This window comes from Metopolophium dirhodum, chromosome 2 (genome assembly GCF_019925205.1).
Source record: "Metopolophium dirhodum isolate CAU chromosome 2, ASM1992520v1, whole genome shotgun sequence".
NCBI classification, from domain to species: domain Eukaryota; kingdom Metazoa; phylum Arthropoda; class Insecta; order Hemiptera; family Aphididae; genus Metopolophium; species Metopolophium dirhodum.
In genome coordinates this window covers 41,549,992-41,574,310 of record NC_083561.1, presented here as the reverse complement: position 1 = coordinate 41,574,310, position 24,319 = coordinate 41,549,992, and the positions used below count along the sequence as shown (strand labels likewise).

The following is a 24,319-nucleotide window of genomic DNA, read 5'->3' as shown; positions in this document are numbered from 1 at the left end:
CCAAAGTGGACGTTGACTGATGAGTGACGACTCATAAATAGCCGAAAGAAAAATAAATGTGTTTTTCAATATTATTGTTATAATACTACTATACAGTGTGATTTACCAAGCATGTTCACCCGCAGTTTTCACTAGCATTTTTTTCAATTATGATTTCTAGAATTTTTAAGTACCTATATCTAATATTAGGTAAAAATCATATTTTCAATAATTTTGATTTTTATATCGTTATTTCCATTTAGAGTGTCCTGTGACTGTAAAAACTTCTTTTAGATTGATTCTAAGCAGAGAGATTAATGTATTGATTTTACAATGATATGTGTTTTTTTTGTGCCTTTCATCGCCTTTTGTAAGAGTAAAAGTAAAAATGCTTCGATTTTCTTCAATAGCATCTTTTTTGATAGGAAAGTAGATGTTGGTACTTTATGAGGTCAAAATTAAAAAATTCCAATAGTTTTCAAAAGCGTCAGGAAAAACAAACAAAAAATTAAGAAAAACTGAGATTTTTACGCAAAACCTGTTTTTGAAAAAATCAATTTTGTTATTTAGTGTAACTAAAAAAAATAACCGTAGGTATATGTTTTTACTAAATGTTTATATTAGCAATTTCAGTGCACCATAAATTTACGAAATATTTAAACTCTTTTGAGCTATTTATAGGCGTAAGAAAATATAATTTATAGGCATTAGAAATTAGAAATTAAAAACTGTTAAACATTTCTATCTGAGCTTTGAAATTGTTATAAAAGATTCCCCTTAAGTTTTTCTACATTTAACAAAAAAAAACTTCACCGGAGAGTCAAATTAAGTTTTTATGAGCGTTTGAATTTAGACATTGGATATTCACCCGTAAATGAACAAATTCTCATACAACGATTTTCTTATTTTGTTGTTATTTAAAAATTATTAACCGAAAGTACTTTTAATTTTAAATTTTTTAAATTTTTTATTCCATAAATGTCAATAATATTTTATTCGTTGGGCCAAAAAGCTTGAAAATGTAATATAACTAACTAACTAATAATAGCAGTTCAGAAATATTAAAGTTATACATTTTATTTATTTAAAGTTCAGATTTTTACAAAATTTATCAATATTTTAGAAATGTTCAAATTATTTTGTAGTTCAAAAAATTATAAAATTATAAATTAATTATAAAATGTTCAATTTTTATAGCTAAGAATTGACAATTTAAAACAAAGATTCTCATAAATAGTTTATCCTTTTCAGTCCCAACAGCCATTATAATGACATATAGTTTTCGCGGGTTTTTTGTGATAGCAATGACACTTTTGATCCTAGAACAGTGCAACCCACATCAAAACATGTACCATAGTGTTACCTACAATTTTAAAATAAAATGTTATCTGTAGATATAACAATTCAGTTGATAAAATCTAAAAATCGTTTTACTGCAGAATTGTTCTGATTGCAAAATTCAAAAGGAAAAAGCTATTTACTAATTATCGCTATCACTATTCAAACATAATGTGAGACTGAAAGGGTTATACTATAACCCAAAAAATCTAAAAAAATATATAAACACAGTTTCTTCAGACATTTTAAGTTCAAATTTGGGCAAAATTACATATTAAAACCTAGAAGAATTTTAATTATTTTGTTGTAATTTAAAAATATTATTCGTGGAAACTTGATACTTTTAGAGTACATTATTATATTGTAAACAGTATAAATACAATGATATTTTCAAATGAATTTTTTTCGGCAAAATTTAATTTAACCTACTGCAATAGTATATGCCTAAATAACTCAACAACTAGTAGTTCAAATTTCGATTAGATATGTATTAGATGTATTAAAAATTTAAAAATTTAAATATTTAAAAAATGGTCCTTACCTAAGTATTATTGAAAATAGACTAAATGATGGCGTGAGTCGTATTGGCGAATTACCCCATATTACTGTCAAAATTCTCCTTTTAAAATGAACTATGCAATTTTAATATCTAAGTGCTTATAAGTTATAAGTTAAAAAATATTGTTCACGAATATTTAATGCAAACTATTATTTTTTTAACGTAATAGTATTATTAATCTTCTTTTTACGAAACGATTGACATTAATGTAAAATAAATTTCTATCAGGAAGTATGTATAGTGAAATGTTTTTCTCGTATACTTCAATTCAATTTTCTCCTTCAGTGAATCAGCACAATATAGTATCCTCTTTGAGTATGGATGATTTTCTTTGGTAAACTAAATTTTAAAACTATTAAAGTGTTTTCTATGGTTATTTAATGTTTACATGCACCAGATATTAACAACAATGACATTCGACAGTCTACAGTGCAATAAATAACAATTCCACATACAATAACGATACTAATTAATTAGGATTTTTATTTGATTTTAAAAATTTAAATTAAATGTCAAATTCTAATAATCTTAGAAATATCCACGAAAATATATTATATAACCAATCATTTATTAGAGTTGTGTAATAAAATGTATTATGTAGGTTATAGTGTTTTATTTAGAAATTAGAACGCTAGTAATATATTATATAATTGTATCGATAGATGCAATTTTAACAATTTTATTGATGTTAACGGTATATATTATAACAGTGTAGTTAACATGTATCTATGCTATAATTTGGATGGTAAAGAACAACAATGCAGGTTGTTTGATTCAAACATGTTTTTAGTTATATAACACTAGGCATTAATCTATTTAAAGCTAAGTAAAAATATAAACATAATATCATATGGTTCATTTTGTTTAAAATGAAGTACAAGACTTTCCGCAGTCTTTGATTAAAATTTAAAGTATTAGTATACCTGCTAGAATCGAGTTCAATAATTCACGTGTTAAGACTTTTTCGACAATTTAATTACCTACATTCTTATCTACTGAACATAATTTATTCAAAAAATATACCATAAGGAATCATTACAATATTTTTATGTATATTTATATATGGTTTATAACATATAATATATATATATATATATATATATAGGCAGGTACCAATGTTTTTTATGCTCAACTCATTACTTACAAGTTATCTACAACCAAAACTCTTAAATATTGTATGTATATTTTTTTGGTTTTACGGTTGATAAATAATAATATGTATGCACTATGCACTATTATTATAGGTTAGGGTAGGTACCCGTTCAAATGGGGCATTAGCTGAATAACCTTATTATGTGATTTTAACTATTTTAAACTTTTAAATAAAATTAAAATAACCGCGTCTTATACACGTTACGCGTACAAAGATACGATGTGTATCTAATAACTATTACATAATATACTATGATAGTTTGTACCTGCTATACGGCAGGTGTCGTGTCGACCTTAGAGGAATATTGTTCGATCGCATTAAAGATTATTCATTAAATATCGAGGGTTGATCATGTAAACACGCTTTTACGCATTATACTTGTAGAAAATAAAGTATTTATCGACGACGAAAACCGTACAGTTTTCCGATGGAGAAATAATAAAAGAAGACTCTATTATTATAGATAATAATATACGCTGCATGTAATAATAATATAAACAATATAATATATGCATTATACACACATTGATCGATCACCAGATAATGTTCAATGCAACTCACTTACTGTAAAAGGTTGGTGACCCCCGTACTAAAGTATGATCCTATAGTCCAGGGGTCGGCAATTAATTTATGTGGCGGGCCAGATATTTAAAAAAAAAAATTTCGAGGGCCAAAAAAATCTTAAACATAATTTTATCATTAATATATTTATTTTTGTATTAAAAACACATTTTAAGACAAAGTATTTAATATTTAATTATTTATAAAGTAATACATTATTACTGCGGCACGTTCAACAACAACACAGATAATGATAAACCGTTATTATTGTCTCAGCGCCTCATAAAATCGATTTCAATATTAGTTTAATTTTTGTTATGAAGGGTGGGGGGAGTGATGCATAGGATATATAGGAAAATTAAGAAAATTTTTGGCGGTCCATTTTTTTTCCTTCCGCGGGCCGGACATGGCCCGCGGGCCGCCTATTGCCGACCCCTGCTATAGTCTATACATTATTTAATGAGTAATCTTTGATAAACATAATATAGGTAAGTACTATAAGTTATTACGATTGTAACGCTATTGCATATAAATCAAGTACACGTTTTACACGCGTATAGTAGTGCAGCTACTTATGTAATAATTATTGTATAATTTTAGTAAAATTGTGCGTTGTTAACGTCCATGTGTACGTACATTTTATAGGTACCTACCACGACTACAGTATACCGTTCAATCAAGTGGTTACAATTGTGTTACGAAATGTTTGATTCCACGCTGATAAAGGAAGTTCTGAAAAAAAGTTTGATCTTACGAGTATGTATCCATCCATACTGTGAAAACACGGTTTTCGATACACTTACGAGCGCAATATTCTGTTCTACAAACAGATAAATGTTGGAACACGGCAAATATCATCCGAAGTGCGAACGCATGAATATTAATATACTGGCTGCCGGTATAATATCCAAGTCGACGTCGTCGGCTATACATCGGTTATGAATTATGATCCGAAAATTATAACAGAACGCGTTGAGTTGTGTGCAGCTCACGAAAATGATGAAATCTCCTGTTTGAAATGTAAATTAGCGTGAAAAACGAAATGTAGAAGAATAAAAAAAAAACGCGTCGTCGAGTTTTCATCGTCGCGTGTCCTTCGAACTGGAAAAGCGACTACTAATTTAAATATTATACAGCGTTTATGAGGGTTGAACGTGGACAAATGTAAATAACAGTAGTCACAGTGTAGTACCTTTTGTGCGAACGTCTAAAAACCGCGAATCGAAACGTCACAATAATGGTGACATTAAGTTTTTACGCAATTTCAAACGACTCGAGTAATAGTTATTATAATAACCAACTGTATATCATGTGATGTGTTTATTTATTATTCTTCGACTATATACCCACTTGCGGGTATTGGAATTGCGGAATAAAAATCCCCGGACTACAATATTACTCACAACCACATGAAAATGGTTGAACAAATATTTTTTAAACGTTAATTAATTAGTATCTATAATCACCACATTATTAATATTTAATTACAAATATTATATTATTATATCATTCAAAACATTAATATATTTAATGATATAAATAATTATCGAAAAATGAACAATAATATTTTATATTTCTATATTATGTCATTCAAAAAATTAATATATACACATAATATTATAAATAATTTTCTAAAATTTAAACTACAATATTATAATTTTCAAATTTTTGTCGTTAATTTGGATTACACATAATATATTATCGTAATTTAAATCAAAATATTATTCATATCATCATTAATATTCTATTATCACTATAAATAATTTTTTTTTAATGATATATAATATAGTATAATTTAATATGATATACGTATTTGTAATTAAATATTAATAATGTGGTGATTATAGATACTAATTAACGTTTAAAAAATATTTGTTCAACCATTTGCATGTGGTTGTGAGTAATATTGTAGTCTGGGGATTTCTTTTCCTACGATCAGGGATTTTTTTTCCCGGGGATATTTATTCCGATTACCATAATATTGACGCAAACGATTGAAATTGAGCTTAACAACCAGATCGAGAACAACTATTAGATTAATCACTTGATTGTGCTGTATTTGTTAATAAGATATTACTATATTAGGATATAATATATTATGATGATGGTTATAACTTGTAAATTATAACAGACAGCAGAATTAAAAATACAAATTCATACAAGAGAAAAATAAGTGTCATAAGTTTTTGAAATAATCATTTCTCTGAAAAATAGTGTTAACATACAGCATTAATTAACGCTTTAATACAGAGTGGTCATCATAATGAGCATATTACGTACAGATTCGTTATACTAAAATAATATGTTTGTATGTATACGTATGATGTATGTATGTATGTATTGTATATGGTCACACCTCTCACCGTGTTTTTTTTTTGTATACGTACCACACAGAAAATTATAGTTGAATTAACATATAAAAATCTCAATTTATACTGTGTCATTTAAACTTCAATTTTTGTCCAGATCTGCAGTAAATGTATCAACAATGTTAAATTATAGGCAAGTTATTTTAACTTAATTTATTATCAAAATTACAAGAACTTATTACAAAATAGTTTTTATTCCAAAAAAAAACTGTAGGTTACCAGCTATATTGGCCATATTGTTATTGATAATAAGTATGACATAACTCATATATGTATAAGTATTTAACATACATTTGTTAGTCCTAAGAAGAGCACGAATTTTTATGAAAAGTATCACAATACATATGCGCCATATAATAATAATATGCTAATATGCAGTAAAAATCGTGGAAATATATGTAAAACATTGATTAAAAGTAGGTCAAAATAAAATGTATAAAATTAAACGGTTTATAATGCAATGATTATTAATTTATCAGGTAAGAAAATGATTTTAAACGGATTTAACAGGTTAATTATAGGTACCTACTCAATGCAAAACTAATATTTTATTTAGTGAATTGCTTGACAAGCTTATGAACTAGAAAGTTCACTTTTTATTAGAAAACGGTAAAATGTATATGTGTGTATACTTTGGAGTCGATGAATCATAATAAACGATATGTACCAGATAATGACTTCGACGTATAGAACAATTCTACACACCGAAATAAATTAACACGTAAGTCAAATGTTGAATGGTCGGAAAACAATTTGACATACCTACATAAACTTAACCTAACCTAACCACTGTACATGAGCAATAGCTACGACATTGCTTAATTTTGTTTCTTACTTGGTTTCAAAAAATAAAAATTCTACAATTGTATTTATTTGTTTGGTTGCCTCGAGCATAAAAAAAAATAGAATACTTTGACATGTTTAAAACCTATTACGTACTTAACATTTAACAATATAACATTATGATGGCGATGAGCATAAAATTAAGACAATAAATGAATAAAACATATTTAATAAGACGATATTTACTTAACTTTTTTTAACTCGATCATCCTATTAAAAATTTCAATTCTCGGACTTTATATTTTTACATTCATCGAATTCGTAATAATTATTATTATTTACCTATCTAATGACACATTTAAGAGCAAAGATTGTAGACTATAGACTATAGCAGGCGCGGACTGGTAAAATAGGGCACGGGATGCTACACAATTTAAAGGGCAAGTAACATAAATTGTTGGGGCGAATTTAATACATGTAGATTATTTATAAAATATTAATATATTTTATTTTGTTTTGAAAAAATATTGAGTATACGTTAAACACGTAAATAAGTACCAAGTTACAAAAAACTTTCAATTAAAGTTGTACAATATTATAGATTACTAGTAATCGTAAGTTGGTAACAATCTGTTGTTCATTAGGTGTCTAGAGTCTTTAAATATATAATAAATAATATTAGGCAAATATATTTTAGGGCAAGGGATGCTGTAGCATCCCAGCATCCCAGCCAGTCCGCGCCTGGGCTATAGTATTAGTACCTACCTCGTCGCAGTTTCTGTATTAGTTTACCGAAAAACGATAGGTTTGTAGTGGACACAATTTATTATTAGGATTTTCTACTTTGATGAAATATTATTTTACATCATTAGATTTTGAAAATATGATATAATTTAATTTGACTTGAAATTTCAATATGGAATAGATATTACATATTTTAGTCGAAACATTAAAAATATAAAAAAAAAAATGTTGTCATTAGCTTAAAACAATTATTGAAACTATTACGATTTGTAAATATCACTGACTAAATTTCAAAAATATAGAAAGGAAAAAATGTACACAATAATTACATACAAATCTGTACTCTAGTTATAAGTTATAATCCATATAAATTCTGTTTGTGTTGATATAACAAGACGTATAAAATAAAATATTGTCATATATATAATATATTTTTAATTTGTACAATCTGTAAAAAAAAATTTTACAATAAGCACAATAATAACAGGAGGGGAAATATGTGGGCTTTAATGACTTTATTCAAGAAGTTATTTAGGAATAGGACTTCATGTCATAGCTTCGATTGGTTTGTATTTTGGGCTTAACTTGTATTGACCATTATCAATTTCTAAACTAATAAGTCGTCAGCAGAATATTTTTTTGTTAAAAATTCAAAATAATATTAAATAATATCTTACTGTGACGTTCTTAAAACGAGAACACTACACGCGTAACAGTTTCATTTTACTATAAGCAGGGGTCTTACTATATGTCAGTCAGACGCTACGAATTGTCATACTACGAACAGCCGCGATAAAACTGCGTGCTATCAATTGACCGCTATCGACAACTGTCGTGCTATCAATTGTTCGCTATCAGCTGTTGCGCTATCAATTGTCGGGACACCATGTCAGTTTTAAAAAACATAAACTACCCGCGACAAGCCCACCGGGTAAGACACTTCTAGTATACACTCATAGATAATAGAATCTTCTATTATCTATGAGTATACAAGTATACTTCTTTAACGGCCATTTCTTGCCTAAACTTTGAAACTTACCCTACACTGCCGTGTGAATTCTTGACAAAAATCGTAAATCCTACTTTTAAATTATATTTTACGTAAATTGACTACCTGTTATAAAACAACTATACCTATATTATACCGTGTGTCCGCGAAAACTACGTACGCTCTATATTATAACTTAGTTGCCTACAGTATACTCAGTGCCCTATTTTGGAATTTTGTCCACGCGAGATAAATGATCCAACAGTCTAGTTTCATACTCTGCAAATAGAATTCAAAAGTTTGTATACAGGATGATATGGGTAATTGAATTATACATTGTACCCTGTTTTCGCGGGCACATAGTTATACCTCAGATTTTAACGTTTTAATTTTTCGGCTTAGAAAAAAATGTATACATACAGATTATAATATTATATCATACTCTTGTACAGAAATAATTTTCCAAAATCTTGTTTTTAAGTTATTTATCACGATATCACGATAGACATTTACTCGAGACAAACACGGTGAGACATCCTGAGCACACATGTGGGTCGTGTACCATAATATTATATTTTATAAACGACGGGATTTTATAGTACATTGTGGAATATCATTATTACATTATTTAAGTCACGGCAAATAGGCAAATATATTATGCATAGCGTTCACGAGGTGCATAATTATTATTATGTATTATTATGACATATGAAAAATCCGAGGATATACATAAATTAAGCACGTGCTGAAAATTATGAGAGTCTAAATATTTCCAACGCAGTATTACCTGATATGCTTTCGGTACATCGGAAATGTGTCTATAAATTATTATAATCCACCTACTTATATGTATGTAGATAGGGGTAAGTACGTAAAATAATTCTGCAGAACTTTCTGGGCCTGACACGCTAATATTGGTATTCGGAAAATAAAAGCCCCACAGCTATAGGAAAGAAAAGCCCCGCACCAACTGAATACATGACACTTTTACTATTGTGTACATTTTATAATTTTAAATGTTTAAACAATACATCTATATTTCAATATAATTATGTAAGACTTTTTTTGACATAGGTTATCTATGTGTAACCATATATATATTATATAATATATAATATTAGTTTTATAATTTTTATATACTTTTATATCATAACAATATTTAATAGAATAATACACCAAATATTTTAAGCTATACTTGTATATTTTATAATTAGAGTAATCCATGTTAAATATATCGAACTATTTATTATATATATTTTGATTTATGGTTTATGTTTTATGCATTTTTAACCGTGATATAATTAGTTATTATTTAAAGTCATATACTAGATGTAATTTTTTTTATAGTTACCTTTTAATAAAATAAATGTATTTGCCTACTATACTAAATTAGATGCATTATTATATAATAAAATAATTTGATAATTAATGAAAAACAATGTTGGTTGGTACGGGGCTTTTTTTTCCTAGATCCCTGATATCAATACTATCATGTCATATAATATATAGGTTACCCCCTATATAAATATAAATATATTTATGATATTAAAATATAAGCACTCGATAGTCTTTTGTTTGAATCCAGACGCAGGGCGTTTATTTATTACCATTTTTTTTTTTTGTTTAACGACGAAATAAAACGAGCGCTCGCCCATTTTCGACTTCATAAACGTTATTTAATCTTTACACGAATCAATCGTCGAATAACTAAAAAAATATGTTGAACAACAGTATTTCGGTCGCACGCCGCATACTTTAACCCATTTTTTATTTATTTATTTTTTTATTTTATAAAACCTCAGATTGCACAAGGTAAAAAAAAAAAAATGTTAAAAAAGAATTATTACAAAATAAAATTGTTCATTATTTTTTTTTTCTACAAAAACCCGAATGACTATTAGTTATTGCGCATACGCTTCAAACCCGAATAGCGCACATCACAATACATTTGCATAATGCATTTTCATACCAGTAGGTGTATATACCACGTATACCTGTATCGTTTATTACCTCGTTGTTGTACGCACACAATATATTACGAGCATGACGTGCTCGTGGGTGTACGTGTTATATAATAAAACATGTTGTTTGACATTAAATCCTCTGCAGCATATTGATGAGGTGGGTCAAATCAACAGGTGCTCCGGTATAATATAATGGCGATCTTATATACACTTACAAATATTGATAATTATACATTAATGCAATCATTAATTTATTTTTGTTTTTTCGCGATTTTTTATTAGTTTACGGGTTTCAAAGTGTGTATTGAAAATATTTAAATTACTCATTAGTCATTTCTCCATAGACAATATTAGTTTTTTTATACGCCATGTCAATATGTTATCTTACGAAAAGCATTTACCCATAATAATAAGTAATAAATAATAACTAATAAATTAGGCATAACAATAGTTGACAAACAACCAATGAGATATAGGTAATATTTATTTAGGTAGAGGCTATACGATTTGTACAATGCGTTCAGAATTTTCTCACTAAATTACTGGTATAAAAATTATTTTTGAAAACGTATTGTTGATATTAAAAATCAGAATAATCACATATAAATTATGTGTACAACTATACGATTATATAATTTTAAATTTACAAATCATACATATAATAATACGTTTTTTTTTAAGAATACAGTCTCTAACATAATATATAAGTACCATAATTAAATATTAAAATATGGAACGAGTTAGGGATTTATTTATGGCTTTAATTTTGTATCCTGATTTAGAATATGATTATTAATTATGCTCACCTGAATAAAGTACCCACTTATTAATTATTATGCTCCTTGTCCTAGCATTGTTTTTAGACATTATCAGTACGACCGGGTAACTTTCACACTGAGAATACAGCGCGTGTTTATATTTACATTTATAAAAAGTAATTAAGGATTGCTGTGATTTAGTACTTCGATTTCGTCTCAACATACTAAATATCATAACAATCGATACGTTTTGCTATCAAATCATCGGGCGAATCATTCACTGGTCAACCTTGAGTTTTTTTTTCGTATTTTTATTCAAAGTTATACACAATGTACCTATAATATACAACATAAAATGTACAATAAGCGTTTGCGATGAAAGTAATGTTTACTGCTAATTAGGTACACGAGAACAAAGTCGCTTGTTAACGACACTTTCAAACGAGGGAGGAAATATTATAATGTATACACGTGATATATAAATATATATATATGTATAAGTTTAAAAGGTCTTGGCATCAAAGTCTTTTAACTTTTAAGGTGAGGGTATGGAGTTTCGGGCTGTACCTATGTCAACCTTGGTATATTTTTTAAAAAAAAAAACATCGCATCGACATTTTTTCATATAATATGATACATCTGATTATTGGACAGTTAAAATAATATTATGTAAATAAGCGTTAACTTGATTACCTAGGTATATAAAATGATTATTAAAGCAAAAATAGCGCAAGGAAATGTTAACATTTCACGACGATCCGCATATTATAATAATTATACATATACGTTTAATGATACTATTCATTTATTTAATTAGATACCTAATCGGATATTTCGACGGAATTTGTAACAATATAACACCATCGTCTACTGCAGGCCTACCGCAGTCACTTTATAGGCGTGCGCGCATAATATTATCATAACGTCGTGTATCTTATGGTCGAATTTTAAGTGTTCTGGAATAAATTCGGACGGGAATATAAGCGCCACCGGAATAAAAATAACTTTGCCGGAAACGAACTGTAGACATTCGCGAGGACGACAACGCGAACCCTCGTCGTTCCATCGCTCGCCCCTAAACATGTCGATTAATTTTTACTACTTACGGGTCAATAGCCAACGCTCATAATATAAAGCTGTAAAACACGATAAGGATGGCGCCACATATGCGACGTCGTCCGTTCGCCACAACACTGGTCATAATATTATTATGAATTCAAATCCGCATCGAATAAAAACATATTATATCATTATAATATTATATTAGGCGTATCATGCCGCGATGGTATATTTTAACGAAATTGATTCGATTTTGAGCAGAACGTCGTGTCACTTACCGTCCCGGTATTAGGTGATACGATTTTTCGATTTATATTAATATATTATTCATGTTTTATTTTGTTCAAATATTATCTCGTTATATCGATTTTACATGGTTTGAACAATTTTAAATATATAAATCAATATGGAAAAACTTTTGAGTTATTTCTTAGTTCTGATAATTAATTTCATCAAATATAATATGATTTAAATGCTCAGATGTTTTACATTTATTTTTGTCTTATGCATGACGTATGGGTTTGACAAATGGACAAAATATAATTAAAAAAAAACTCCATCGTATGACGGGAAGCCTTCGTCGTTTCATATATTATGTGCCTTAATTATATGAAATAATTTGTTATGTCATGTTGTTTGTGTCAAATGTTAAATATTATTTTAGCCAATACTCACAGTTGTTCAACGCTGATCGACAGTTTTCCTGAAATTACTTTTTCTATTCTATTGCTTTCGAGGTCTCTGGAAAAATAATATCGTAAATAAAATAATTATACCGTTAACTATTGTAATGATTTGACAAAGCTCAAGATACTTACACTATATGGAGATGTTGATCGGTCTTCAATAAACTTAAGTGCGGTGGTTCCTTGATTCCCGTTTGAACGATTTCCCTATTTGTAAGTAAAAATCATATTTTAATACTTGTTTGATCACATTATTATTTTATATACCTAATAGTTATTTGTGAACGATACATTATATTATTTATAATAATGTTATAACAATAGGTATAATTATATTTTATTATTATTATAAAACATTTGCAGAATAGTTGACAAAATAAACAAAAATTGAATTTAAAATTATTAAGTTATAAGTTTATGACCTAAAAGCTAGTTATATTCATAACTGATAGTTGAAATAATAAAACCAAACAATTGTTCAATGATTCATTTTTGTTATAAGTAGGTAGCTGGTATTTCGTTTACGTATAGGCAAGTGTATAAACATTTTCAGAAAAGTATCTTTAGGAAATTCAAAAATATGAATTTCATAATAATGTTTGTCATTAAAAATTAAAAATAACTATACCTAGCTACCTATATGGATAAGAAAATTGTAATAAATGTAATCTTATAAAAATGTATGAAATATATAATCACCAAAAATTGTCCGCACATAAGTAACCTCCGTAAAGATTCTTTTTTTTTTTTATCAAAAAACATAAAAATGTATTGAAAAAAATAAAAAAAATAGTGTCTTATGTATAGTTGTATAATAAAAAGGTAAGTGGATGTCACTCTGCTGTACAGTAGGTTACAAGTGGGTCACTGTAATTGATGGTGTTAAATTTGAATTCAATGATATAATATCATTGTATAAGAAAAACGATTCTGAGCGAAAACGGTCAGTCAGCCTGTGATATTACCAAGTATAATTTGATGATATTATTGTGAATAAAGTAATTTATATAAATCCTATTTACGTGGAGCCTTGTTTTAAATTTTCAATCCTTAGCCATAAAAGTTGAACATTTTATAAATTTTTAACTACAAAATAATTATTACATTTTAAATTTGATAAATTTTGTCAAAATTTGAATTTAAATGCTTATAAAAAAAAATTGTGCCTATGTATTTTTAATATTTTTCAACTGCTATTGTAACAATATATCAGGAGCCTTGCATTAAATGTTTACGCTTTTTTAACCAACAAATAAAATGTTATTGATATTTATAGAAAAAAAAAACAAAAAAAACTGAAAACTGACAATGTCCGTAAACAGCTTAAAAAGAATCAAATTATTTTTAAAATTGTATGGTGTATAGAAAATGAAAATATAAACATTCAGTAAAATTTTCATGTATCTACAGTTATTCGTTTTTAAATAACAACAAAATAACAAAATCGTTACATGAGAAATCGAGTGAATATTCAATTTTGTAAAAATATGAATTTCAAACGCTCATAAAAATTTAATTTGACTTTCTTGTAGACATTTTTTTTTTCATAAAGGTAGACAAACTTATGGATAATTTTGTATTACATTTTCAAATCTTAGATTTAAAAATAAAAATTTTTATGAATTCTCAACTCAAAGTAATTTGCTAATTTTCGTGATTTTTCCGTATTTTGTCAAGATTTGAACTCTAAATGCTTATGAATAAAAAATGTGACTAAGGATTTTTAATTTTTTTCATCTGCCTTTGAAACAATAACCTAGGAGCCTTCTATTACATTTTCAAGCTTTTTGAACCAACAAATAAAATTTTATTGTTACTTATAGAAAAAAAAAACTAAAAAAAATGGAAACTGAAAATGTTCGTAAACAGATCAATATAAGTCAAAATATTTGGAAAACGTTATGGTGTATAGAAAAAATGCATGCCAATATAAACATTTAGTCAAATTTTCATGTCCCTACGGTCATTTGTTATAGAGTTAATCCAAAAACCAAAATCGATTTTCTCGAAAACAGATTTTGCGTAAAAATTCCCGTTTTTCCTTAATTATTCTTTTATTTTTCACGTCGCTTTTGAAAACTACTGGGACATTTTTACTTTTGACCCCCCAAAGTACCAACTAGATTCACTTTCCTATCATAAAAGTTACTGTTGAAGAATATCCAAGCACTTTTACTGTCTTAAAAGGTGATGACAGACACGAAAAAAAACACACATCGTTGTAAAATCAATACATTCATCGCTTTGCTCAGAATCTAAAATCGCTATATGTATAGGGTCAAAATGTTTTTTATTGGTGATTTCATAGTTTTAATGAACCGAGCTTTCTGCAATTACTGCTGGATTCATAGTTTTAACAATAGTTGTAAAAACTAATTAATTTTATTTATTTTTCTAGTTTTATTGAACTTAGATGACGTACTCGTATATTGACCAACGGAGTAATAATAAATACGGCTTCAAAATAGAATAACTCTGTGCTAATTAACTTCTTTGAAACCCGTTTGATTGATATGTATTCCTAACAACATTTTAAAATATTCGTATATTACAAAATACATGAAAACCTATCAATCATCTATGTTAACTATTACTTTGATCTTTGTAAATACTCGACGAATTATAATTAACTAAAGATTCATCGAAATATAGGTTAATAGAAAATTAAATACTTCCATAAATTAAATGGCGTTTCCGTTTAAAAGTTATTTGTTTGAAAACAATATAAATTTTTTTAAATTCGATGGACCAAAATCATAATTTTACATAGTGTGTTGTTTTAATTGGAACATGGTTACTGATTGTATTATTATTTATACCAAATATACTTTCTGTGTGTACACACAAAATTCTGAAAAACGCAATAATACGAATGAAAAATATTTTCAAACACAATAAACACTAAATTTACATAATATTATAGTATTGAAAAATATAGCTTTTTTTCACTTTGGTAAAAATCACAATTTTATGCTGCAATCTATTGAATTGACTATTGAGAAATAATATTTACCAGAGTACATATGATAAGTAGGTAAGAAGAAAACAACTTTTTACAAAAAATATACCTATATGGTTGTAAACAGAACCCAGGTTTACGACAAGAATTATACACAAATCTAGAAACTGAGTTTTCTCCGCGCAGTTTTTCTCAGAAGCCCAGTATTCCCAGTGATGGATTGCTAAAAAAAATCATGAGTATACGATTTTTTTTACGCAGGTAGGCGATAATGGTAAAAACCTTACTATAAAGTCAAAAGTTTCCTCTTGGCCAATATATGCAAATTACAAAGGTACAATAGGTAGTTTGTATTAAAAAAAAATTCGTTTTTGGATGTTTTTCTTGTTGTATTTTTTTTCAAAAAAAAGTCATGAAAATTGTACGTTCACATGACTTTTATATGTCAAATTTCAATTGTATGATACTTAAAAATGTGAATTTTTCACACATAATTATTTGTAAAATTATTAGAATAATAATATGGTATTGTGGCGGCATCCACGCAACACCTCTCCCCCCCCCCCCCCCCCACACACATATACATTCATATTATTATAACATGTTACCAAAATAAAGTAGATATACGTTAAAATCTAAACTATATAGAAGTGAGTATACCCTCCCCCTCCCTTCAAAATATAATTGAGTATTCATCTGTAAAAAAATTTAATCAAATACCAAATAAAAATTGTATAAAACATTTTGAATAATTGATTGCAATAGTTGTACAATTTATTAAAAATACGTTTTGTACATATTATACCTCAATTCTAAAACTACACATAAAGACAACTTATTGTTATTGTATAGAATGTGCACAAAATATGGTCATGAGTCACAACAAAATAAATTAATGTCTTTTGCGTTTGTATAATATTGGACAAAAGTGCAGGATATACAATCACAATAAGCTGGGAATAATTCAAACTTTTTAAAACTTTTTCTACAATAAATAAGTTGTGTTGTTGAAGTAAAATTTGCTCAATTTTAAAACGAAGTTACTTATACTTTATTCATATATTTGAATTGGTCTTCATATACGTGTGACGTGTCCTGTATTCAAAAGTAGTCAAAGACGAGGGAAAAGCTCGCATAAATAAATATTTATTAAAAAAAAAATAAGGAAAAATCCATAAATATTTTATTCGGATGGTATTTGTGAAATTTAATTTGATTGTTATATGATATTATAAACTTACGAAAAATATATTTTCCGTTCTTAATTTCAATCAAAAATAACCGGGGAACCTAAACTCAGCTCTATTACAGCGAGTATTGAGGGTATACCTAGACGGGTAGGTCAATGGCCACTGCAATGAATCTGTTAAATCTGAATTCAATTATAAATTATTGCACACGAAAAACGATTGTGATGCGAAACTGTGTCAGCCTCTATAATTTTATTTCGTTATTATAGTAATACCGTATGTTTTTTTCCGATATCATTTTGAATGGCAAACGTATTCAATTACAACAAAATAACTAAAACTGTTGTGAGAAAAATAGTAATTTTTCGTTTGAATAATATGCAACTTCTTCAAAATTTGAACTTCAAATGTCTATAGTTAAATGTGTGCACAAGACCGGCGTGTTGCGTGAATATTGAAGCTTTTTGATAATTTTTTTTAGTTTTTCTAAATTATTTAGAAAAATAGGTACTGGGAATTCCCTTTAGAATTACCAACTATATATAGAGTTGCTAGTTGCTACCAGATTCTATCAGGGTTGTTGAAGTTTGGAACAATTGTTTTTCTCCAGAACTTAAAGTTAAAGACAAAAACAAAAATAATAATAAAGCGCACGTCATCATTGTAAAACCAATACCTCCATTGTTCCACCCAACATTTAAAAGATATTAATTTTTGATGACAACTTTCCATTGGATTTGTATTGAATTAAAAATAATAATATTAATAACGATAATATATCAACTATAAAAGAAAAAATTATAACTTATATTATTATTATACATTTTGAACAATATTATGTGCTTATAGTTATGTCAGTCTATTTTCAAAGAATTATTGTGAAACATTAATGTAGTCACATATTGTTAATATTGTTACTATTATAGTATTATAGAGTACCTATATAATATTATTAACGCAAGTTGCGTGACTGAAATTATACTCTGTTGACATTTTAAAATGTGTATATGGTACTATAGTCACATTAAGTTAATTATTCAGGAAAAAAATCATTCAATGATTTAGTGTTCTGTGATACTGATTAAATAATTAATTTAATTAAATTTAAGCAACACAAAAAAAAAAACCTATGTGTGTATTTATTTAAAATTGATATTTTACAAGCAACATTTGCACGAATAAACATTTACTATAGACAAATGGAATAATACATATATAATATATAGGTACCTAATAGAAGGTCCTAATTGAATGTAAAATAGTATTTTATTTATTATTTACAAATGTTTTAAAATAAAAAAATACTGGTGCTTATAGATTACTACGAGTACGTTTAAACAACATTTGATAATATGTTTTTATGAAATTATCCTTATACATCACATTATCACAATTATTATTAATTGAAATTGTTGTGTTCTTGTGAACATTACAAGACATTATCATCAGAATTTCTGTAGGTAACTGATTTGCAAGACGTTTCTTTACATTTCGAAAAACATTTACATTAATGTGTGCATTATTTTCATAAAAATGACTACTTTGATTACCGCGTGATTACGAAATTCGTCCTTTGACAAAATAATATTATAGTTTCGTACTTTTGCATGTGACATAATTTCGAGGACTGTTACTATAATTAATATCACCGTGAGTTTGATATCTTGATTTTAATGTTGTAATTTTATCAAAACAAATTTGAATCTGAAATTGATCGAACAAAATCATTATACCTCACGTTAACATTTTATATAATATCTATCAAGGTTGTTTGAGGAAAACATTATACATTTCTATACTTTCAACGGCCATTGAGGTCAGTTTAGCAGTATAATATTGATAGCGCGTGATTACGTTCTTCTGTAAAATTGTGTTACGGAATAGATCTATCCCGCAGTGGCGTTTACCTGAGGTTGCAATTTATTTTCTAATCAACACTATTATTTCACCACACTATCCACTAGTTTAAAATTTAATTAAAATGAATTAATTATGAATTACTGTCTCATCCCTGTCTGAGCTGAAATTAAATATTTAAGTAAGTATAGGTATATTATTGGATAAACGTCTGACCTGCAGGAGTCCTCATATTAAGAAAAAAAAAGAAAATCAGTACATACTCGATTACATCTCCTCCGCCCTCTTCCAAATTCCAAAATTTCACTACGTAACAAACTTCTGATAAATGATGAATCATAAAGCTTGTTTGGCCCATGAAATTGCAATCCGGGGTCCTGCCGAACCCTCGACTGTCATGCCAATTCGGTGATTCCAATCCATTTCACAACTATTGAACTACCTATGTATCCCGAAATGATTTATAAACGTTTTCATCAAAATTTAAGCATGCCTAATCATTCACTCATTCCTCTATTATTTCTACAATCACACTCACGAAAACCCATCATGAAGACTAAAATGCAAATGGTGTACACTCTACACTGTAGAAGTCTATTAATGTAATTAAGAAGTGTTACCAACGAGTAATTTCCTCATAATGTTATTCATGTTACGTATCATATTATATATTAATTTATTAAATTAACTCATTGTTATATTTTTGTACAAATCATAAATTACTGTTTTAATTTTAAAACTATTTAAATTTATTACGAGCAATAGCGACGTCTATGATAATGCGTTATTTTGTCTCTTATTTGGCTCAAAATAATAAAAAATTCTACATTAATATATATATTTGTCGGATTGCCTCAACCATAAAACAAATCGTTGTTGCTTTGACGAGTTTATTACCTATTACGTACTTGACATTTTAACAGTATAACATTACGATGGCGACGAATATAAAACTAAGACAATAAAACAATTTTAACAAGACGATATTTACCTTAATTTTCAAACTCAATTATCTATACTTATAGATTATGAATTTGAGGACTTAATATCTGTACGTTTATCGAACTATATCGTATTTATTATTATGATTTATTCCGATCACGCACAGTGAAGAGCAACGATTATAGCCTACATAATCAAATAATAGTTTTTAATATGAGGATCCTGATGTCAAACTAGGAACGTCTGATTTTGTTATAAAATTTAAAAAAATACGAAATACGAAATTGTAACTACTGTGTAAATAATTTGTTTACTGTTGCAATCGTTTAGTAGTTAAATGTTAATTCGTAACGGGGGTAATAATAATTAATAAAGTAAAAACGACGGTTGTTGGAACAGCGGTAACCTACGGAAGGAAAAAAAATATCAATATTATCGGATCGACGTTTGACGCGGACGCGATGGCGCTAGTAAATTTGAAGTACAAAAATACCAAACGCGTTTATATAATAATTAATGTCGGTACGACCCAACGCACCAGCGTATTATATATTACTGTTGTGGTAAAAGCGATAGGAGATGAAAACCGATATCGTGAAAACCTGGTGAAGTGTAATAAATATATTGCGATAAGTGTATAGTGGTAGAATACGGTTTATGAGTTATGAGTCGTAACTCACGACAGACGAACGATCGCCGTGTAGACGTTTGCGTGGCATCACTATAATAATAATATATAATACAAAATTTTATACGGACGTTAATAATATTATTGTGTGTGTGTGTCTCCGGCGGGGGCGTCTCGATTCGGTGGACCGATACGGACTATGATGACGTACCTACGGCGAGGTATTTTTTTTTCACCCCCTCCCCCCCCCCCAACAATAACATAATATAATGTTTTCATTTTTCATATTCTCGTATTATTACTGCACGCGCTATTCGTTCAATAATAATGTATGGGCGACGTACCGCGTGTAATTCGCACGCAGAAAATTTAAACAACGCGCATTGGAGGCACACTGGCGGTTTATTTATGCTCGTACGACCAATATCATTGGAGGTATATTATATTTGCGCGTGTCACGGCGGCGGTCGAATTCGATTTAAAGCAAAATAATGCGTTCTCAACTGTGCGCACATCACGAGCCATAATAATAATATATTATAATACAGGGCGGTGTGCATAGTTGTCGTACACGTCTCGTACCGGTGCAGCAGGGACGCGATAGATATTATGCGAAAAATATGTTCATAACGCACTGTACAGTACAACTACAGCGGTCGCATGAAAGTTTTTATTAATTTAATAAATAATAACGCACGTGGGTCAGCAAATCGTCGTGTTCCATTAGCTCGTTATTAATAGTTCTTTAAATGTTTAACGATAGTTCACGTTACCCCGCATAGGTGCACTGATGTAGGTACCTGCAGGTACCTACCTGTGTTCAGTGGAAACCGATCAAAATGTCACTATATCATCGTTATTTTTCAGTGATGACAATGTGAGAGCGTTCAGTTTTCAAGAAATAAACTCGAACGAGTAGGTACGTTTTTGGATTGTTCACTGACAGATAATGTTAACTTTCACAGTCGTCTCATAATTAATTGTACTAATTAATTATAAGTTATATGTTGTACCTGATATTTTATATTACACATTGGAATAGACCTTTTTTTCCGACAAGTGCACCGTGTTCTTGTCAAAGAGACGAAACATTTCCGTGGACGGTATTTTCATTGTAGATTGTATATTAAACGAATTGAGATAAAAGATTTTGTTTAGGCGTATGTTTTAGTGTTTTACCATGCATTATTCACTGTCGTCGGGCGTCTACCGATCGCAACAATATTTTCAACAATATTAATTGTATGGTCATTTCCACATGAAAAAATTCCATTTTACGACATTTTCTATATAACGAAATATTTTTTAGAACCACGACTAAATTACAACCCAATTTAAATTCTGTTATTTTAACAAATTTCTCATTAATACGAATTTCTTTTGTTGCCCGTCGTCCGTCGAGACTTTGAATTATGGTAGTTTGACTGTATACTTTTATCTTATACCTCAGTTAAATTTGATGAACTTGAACTTGAACTTGAACTAATTCGCTTTTAAAAATAACTTTCAACTTACCCATCATCGCTATTTTGTATAGAATATGAGCACATGTCCGAATGCCACTTAATGATTTCATCGGAAAATATTTTTCATAAATAACATGCACTTCTCCTAAAGTGTTCGTGAAATCACCTAACACGTTTACTGTGTTTACCGTGCAAACTAACATTAGGCAACTGTCGGATATACATCCGTGACGTTTAAAAAGGTTTTTGCTTTTCCTATTTATCACAGTTATTATTATTTTAAATATGGCTTTCACATTGTATAACCTATCGGTAGTTACTGTATAATTAATGATTGAAACGATCACCAATCGATTTTATACTTCATTTGAATTTATTGTGTTATGCGACTTAATGTGTAATAAAACAGAAAAACGGAAAGACCAGAATAATGCAATTGCAATAATAAAATATTATATGATTACATTGTTTTTCACGACCAATTTTCATTAACATAATGACACTGCAGTTAATTACTTTATTATACATTTTAATATTCGAAGCCAAAAACATATAGGCATCTAATGTTATTAGTTTTTTACATGCGCAATTATAAATTATGTAATATTATTACAGTAGAAACATTTTCAAATTCTGAAAAGGAGTGAAAATTCCATAGGTTGGTATGATGTCTATAAGACGTATTGAACAGGTTTTCCATTGATTGTGCTCGAATGTTTAGCAAAACACCATTTGGACAAGTCAACGTTATTATAATAAAAAATACACGTGGGAATGGGGGAACTGTATAATAACTATTTATATTTAAATAATTATGAAAACGGGTAAAAAGGTGAAGGACAGTGGATCCAACAAGTGGTGCACCCGATTGTCGCGTAACTGTATTAATTGTGGAATTATCATGATTTTTTCTTTCGCGAATTGTGTCGCAATTTATCTAATCACTGCCATATGGCTGATTTATGATATGCCATCGATTTACTTAGGTCCTTAAACCCGCTATAAATTATTCATGTCGAGTAACGTTAAGTATATAATATATATATATATATACCGTGCTCGAGCAATCGAGCCTCTGAGCAAGTATTACCTGATGCAGTTATGGCGTTAGGTATGTGTTATAATTCCCGTCGTGCAGATATTGTATCCGTAGAATTATCGATTTCCTAAGGTTGGCTGTTTCGTACGAATGTTGATCTTGGTATTAATTATTAATAACTTATGATGGTGTATCAATAAAAAATTTAAATGTGCATACATATTATATATTTATTCTAAGCGTTGATTGAATTTATCACATATATATTAAATCCATGGATTATTCAGAAATCTTAATAAAAAATATTCAAAACGAATAACTTTGTATGAATAATTAATTATTATAAATAATATAATAATAAAGACCATTCGTTTTATAATCATATAAAATAAATTTTATTGTTGTACCTGCATGCCTTTAAAAAACAAAATATCAATTATTAAGTTTTTTTAAACGTTTAAATTAGTTAAAATGTTATAATATAATATGAAATAATAACATCATTAATATCCAACACATTTGTCTTCTGCGCTGTCAAACGCATCTACAGTCTACACTTATGCAAAAGTGATTTAACATATTTTTCATGTTTTTAACCATTTAAAAGAACACCGTTATTTTTATTATTTTATAACACGGTTATGATCTACAAATTTGGTGAAGTGAGTTAAATGTTTATCTCATAAATTAGGTGCCAAGTGGACTTCAGCCACTTATATAATATTTTATTAAAAATATTGAATTTCTTTTGACATGTCATGTAGTTGATGTGTATTTGTGACAAGGGTAACAACTTTTTAAAAGATTGACTATAAATATAAACTAAGAATAAATATGTGCAATAGTATAAGACTATTATAAAATATAAGTAGTGAATATATTAGTTTGCTGTCATCCGTATTTATATCAAAACATGTATTAGTTTTTTTAAACATAAACTATAAATAAGCATTTGATATTTGAACAAGTATAAAATGTTGATTGAAAATAAATATTAGGTCATTTTTAAAAAATCAAGTTTGTTGTTCCTAAGTATTCTTTTAAAAAAACTTTGCCTTAAATGTTTACCTTAACAATGATTGTAATATTTTTTTTAATATATTCAAAATGTATTGTATATTTGTATTTATCTAATATCTATCATTCGAACTGTATTGTTAAGACATAATATCACAACCAATATATTATTTTCTTTTATTAACGATAATTTTATTCCATCTCTTATGAGTGACACGAAATCTATCAAAAAGTTTTGTTATACGATCTTCTAAAAAAAAAAAGACTGTAAAAATCTTTT

General features: G+C 28.1%; 1 protein-coding gene across 1 annotated transcript in view; it reads right to left on the bottom strand.

Annotated features, from left to right (window-relative positions):
• Positions 1-24,319, bottom strand: part of LOC132938940 (lutropin-choriogonadotropic hormone receptor-like) — a 90,845-nt gene that overhangs the window by 29,701 nt on the left and 36,825 nt on the right. The window contains exons 7-8 of the mRNA XM_061005920.1: positions 13,074-13,148; positions 12,931-12,996 (exon numbers count right to left, since the gene is read on the bottom strand). Coding sequence (XP_060861903.1) covers positions 12,931-12,996; positions 13,074-13,148 — 141 coding nt within the window. The remainder of the gene's footprint in view (positions 1-12,930; positions 12,997-13,073; positions 13,149-24,319) is intronic.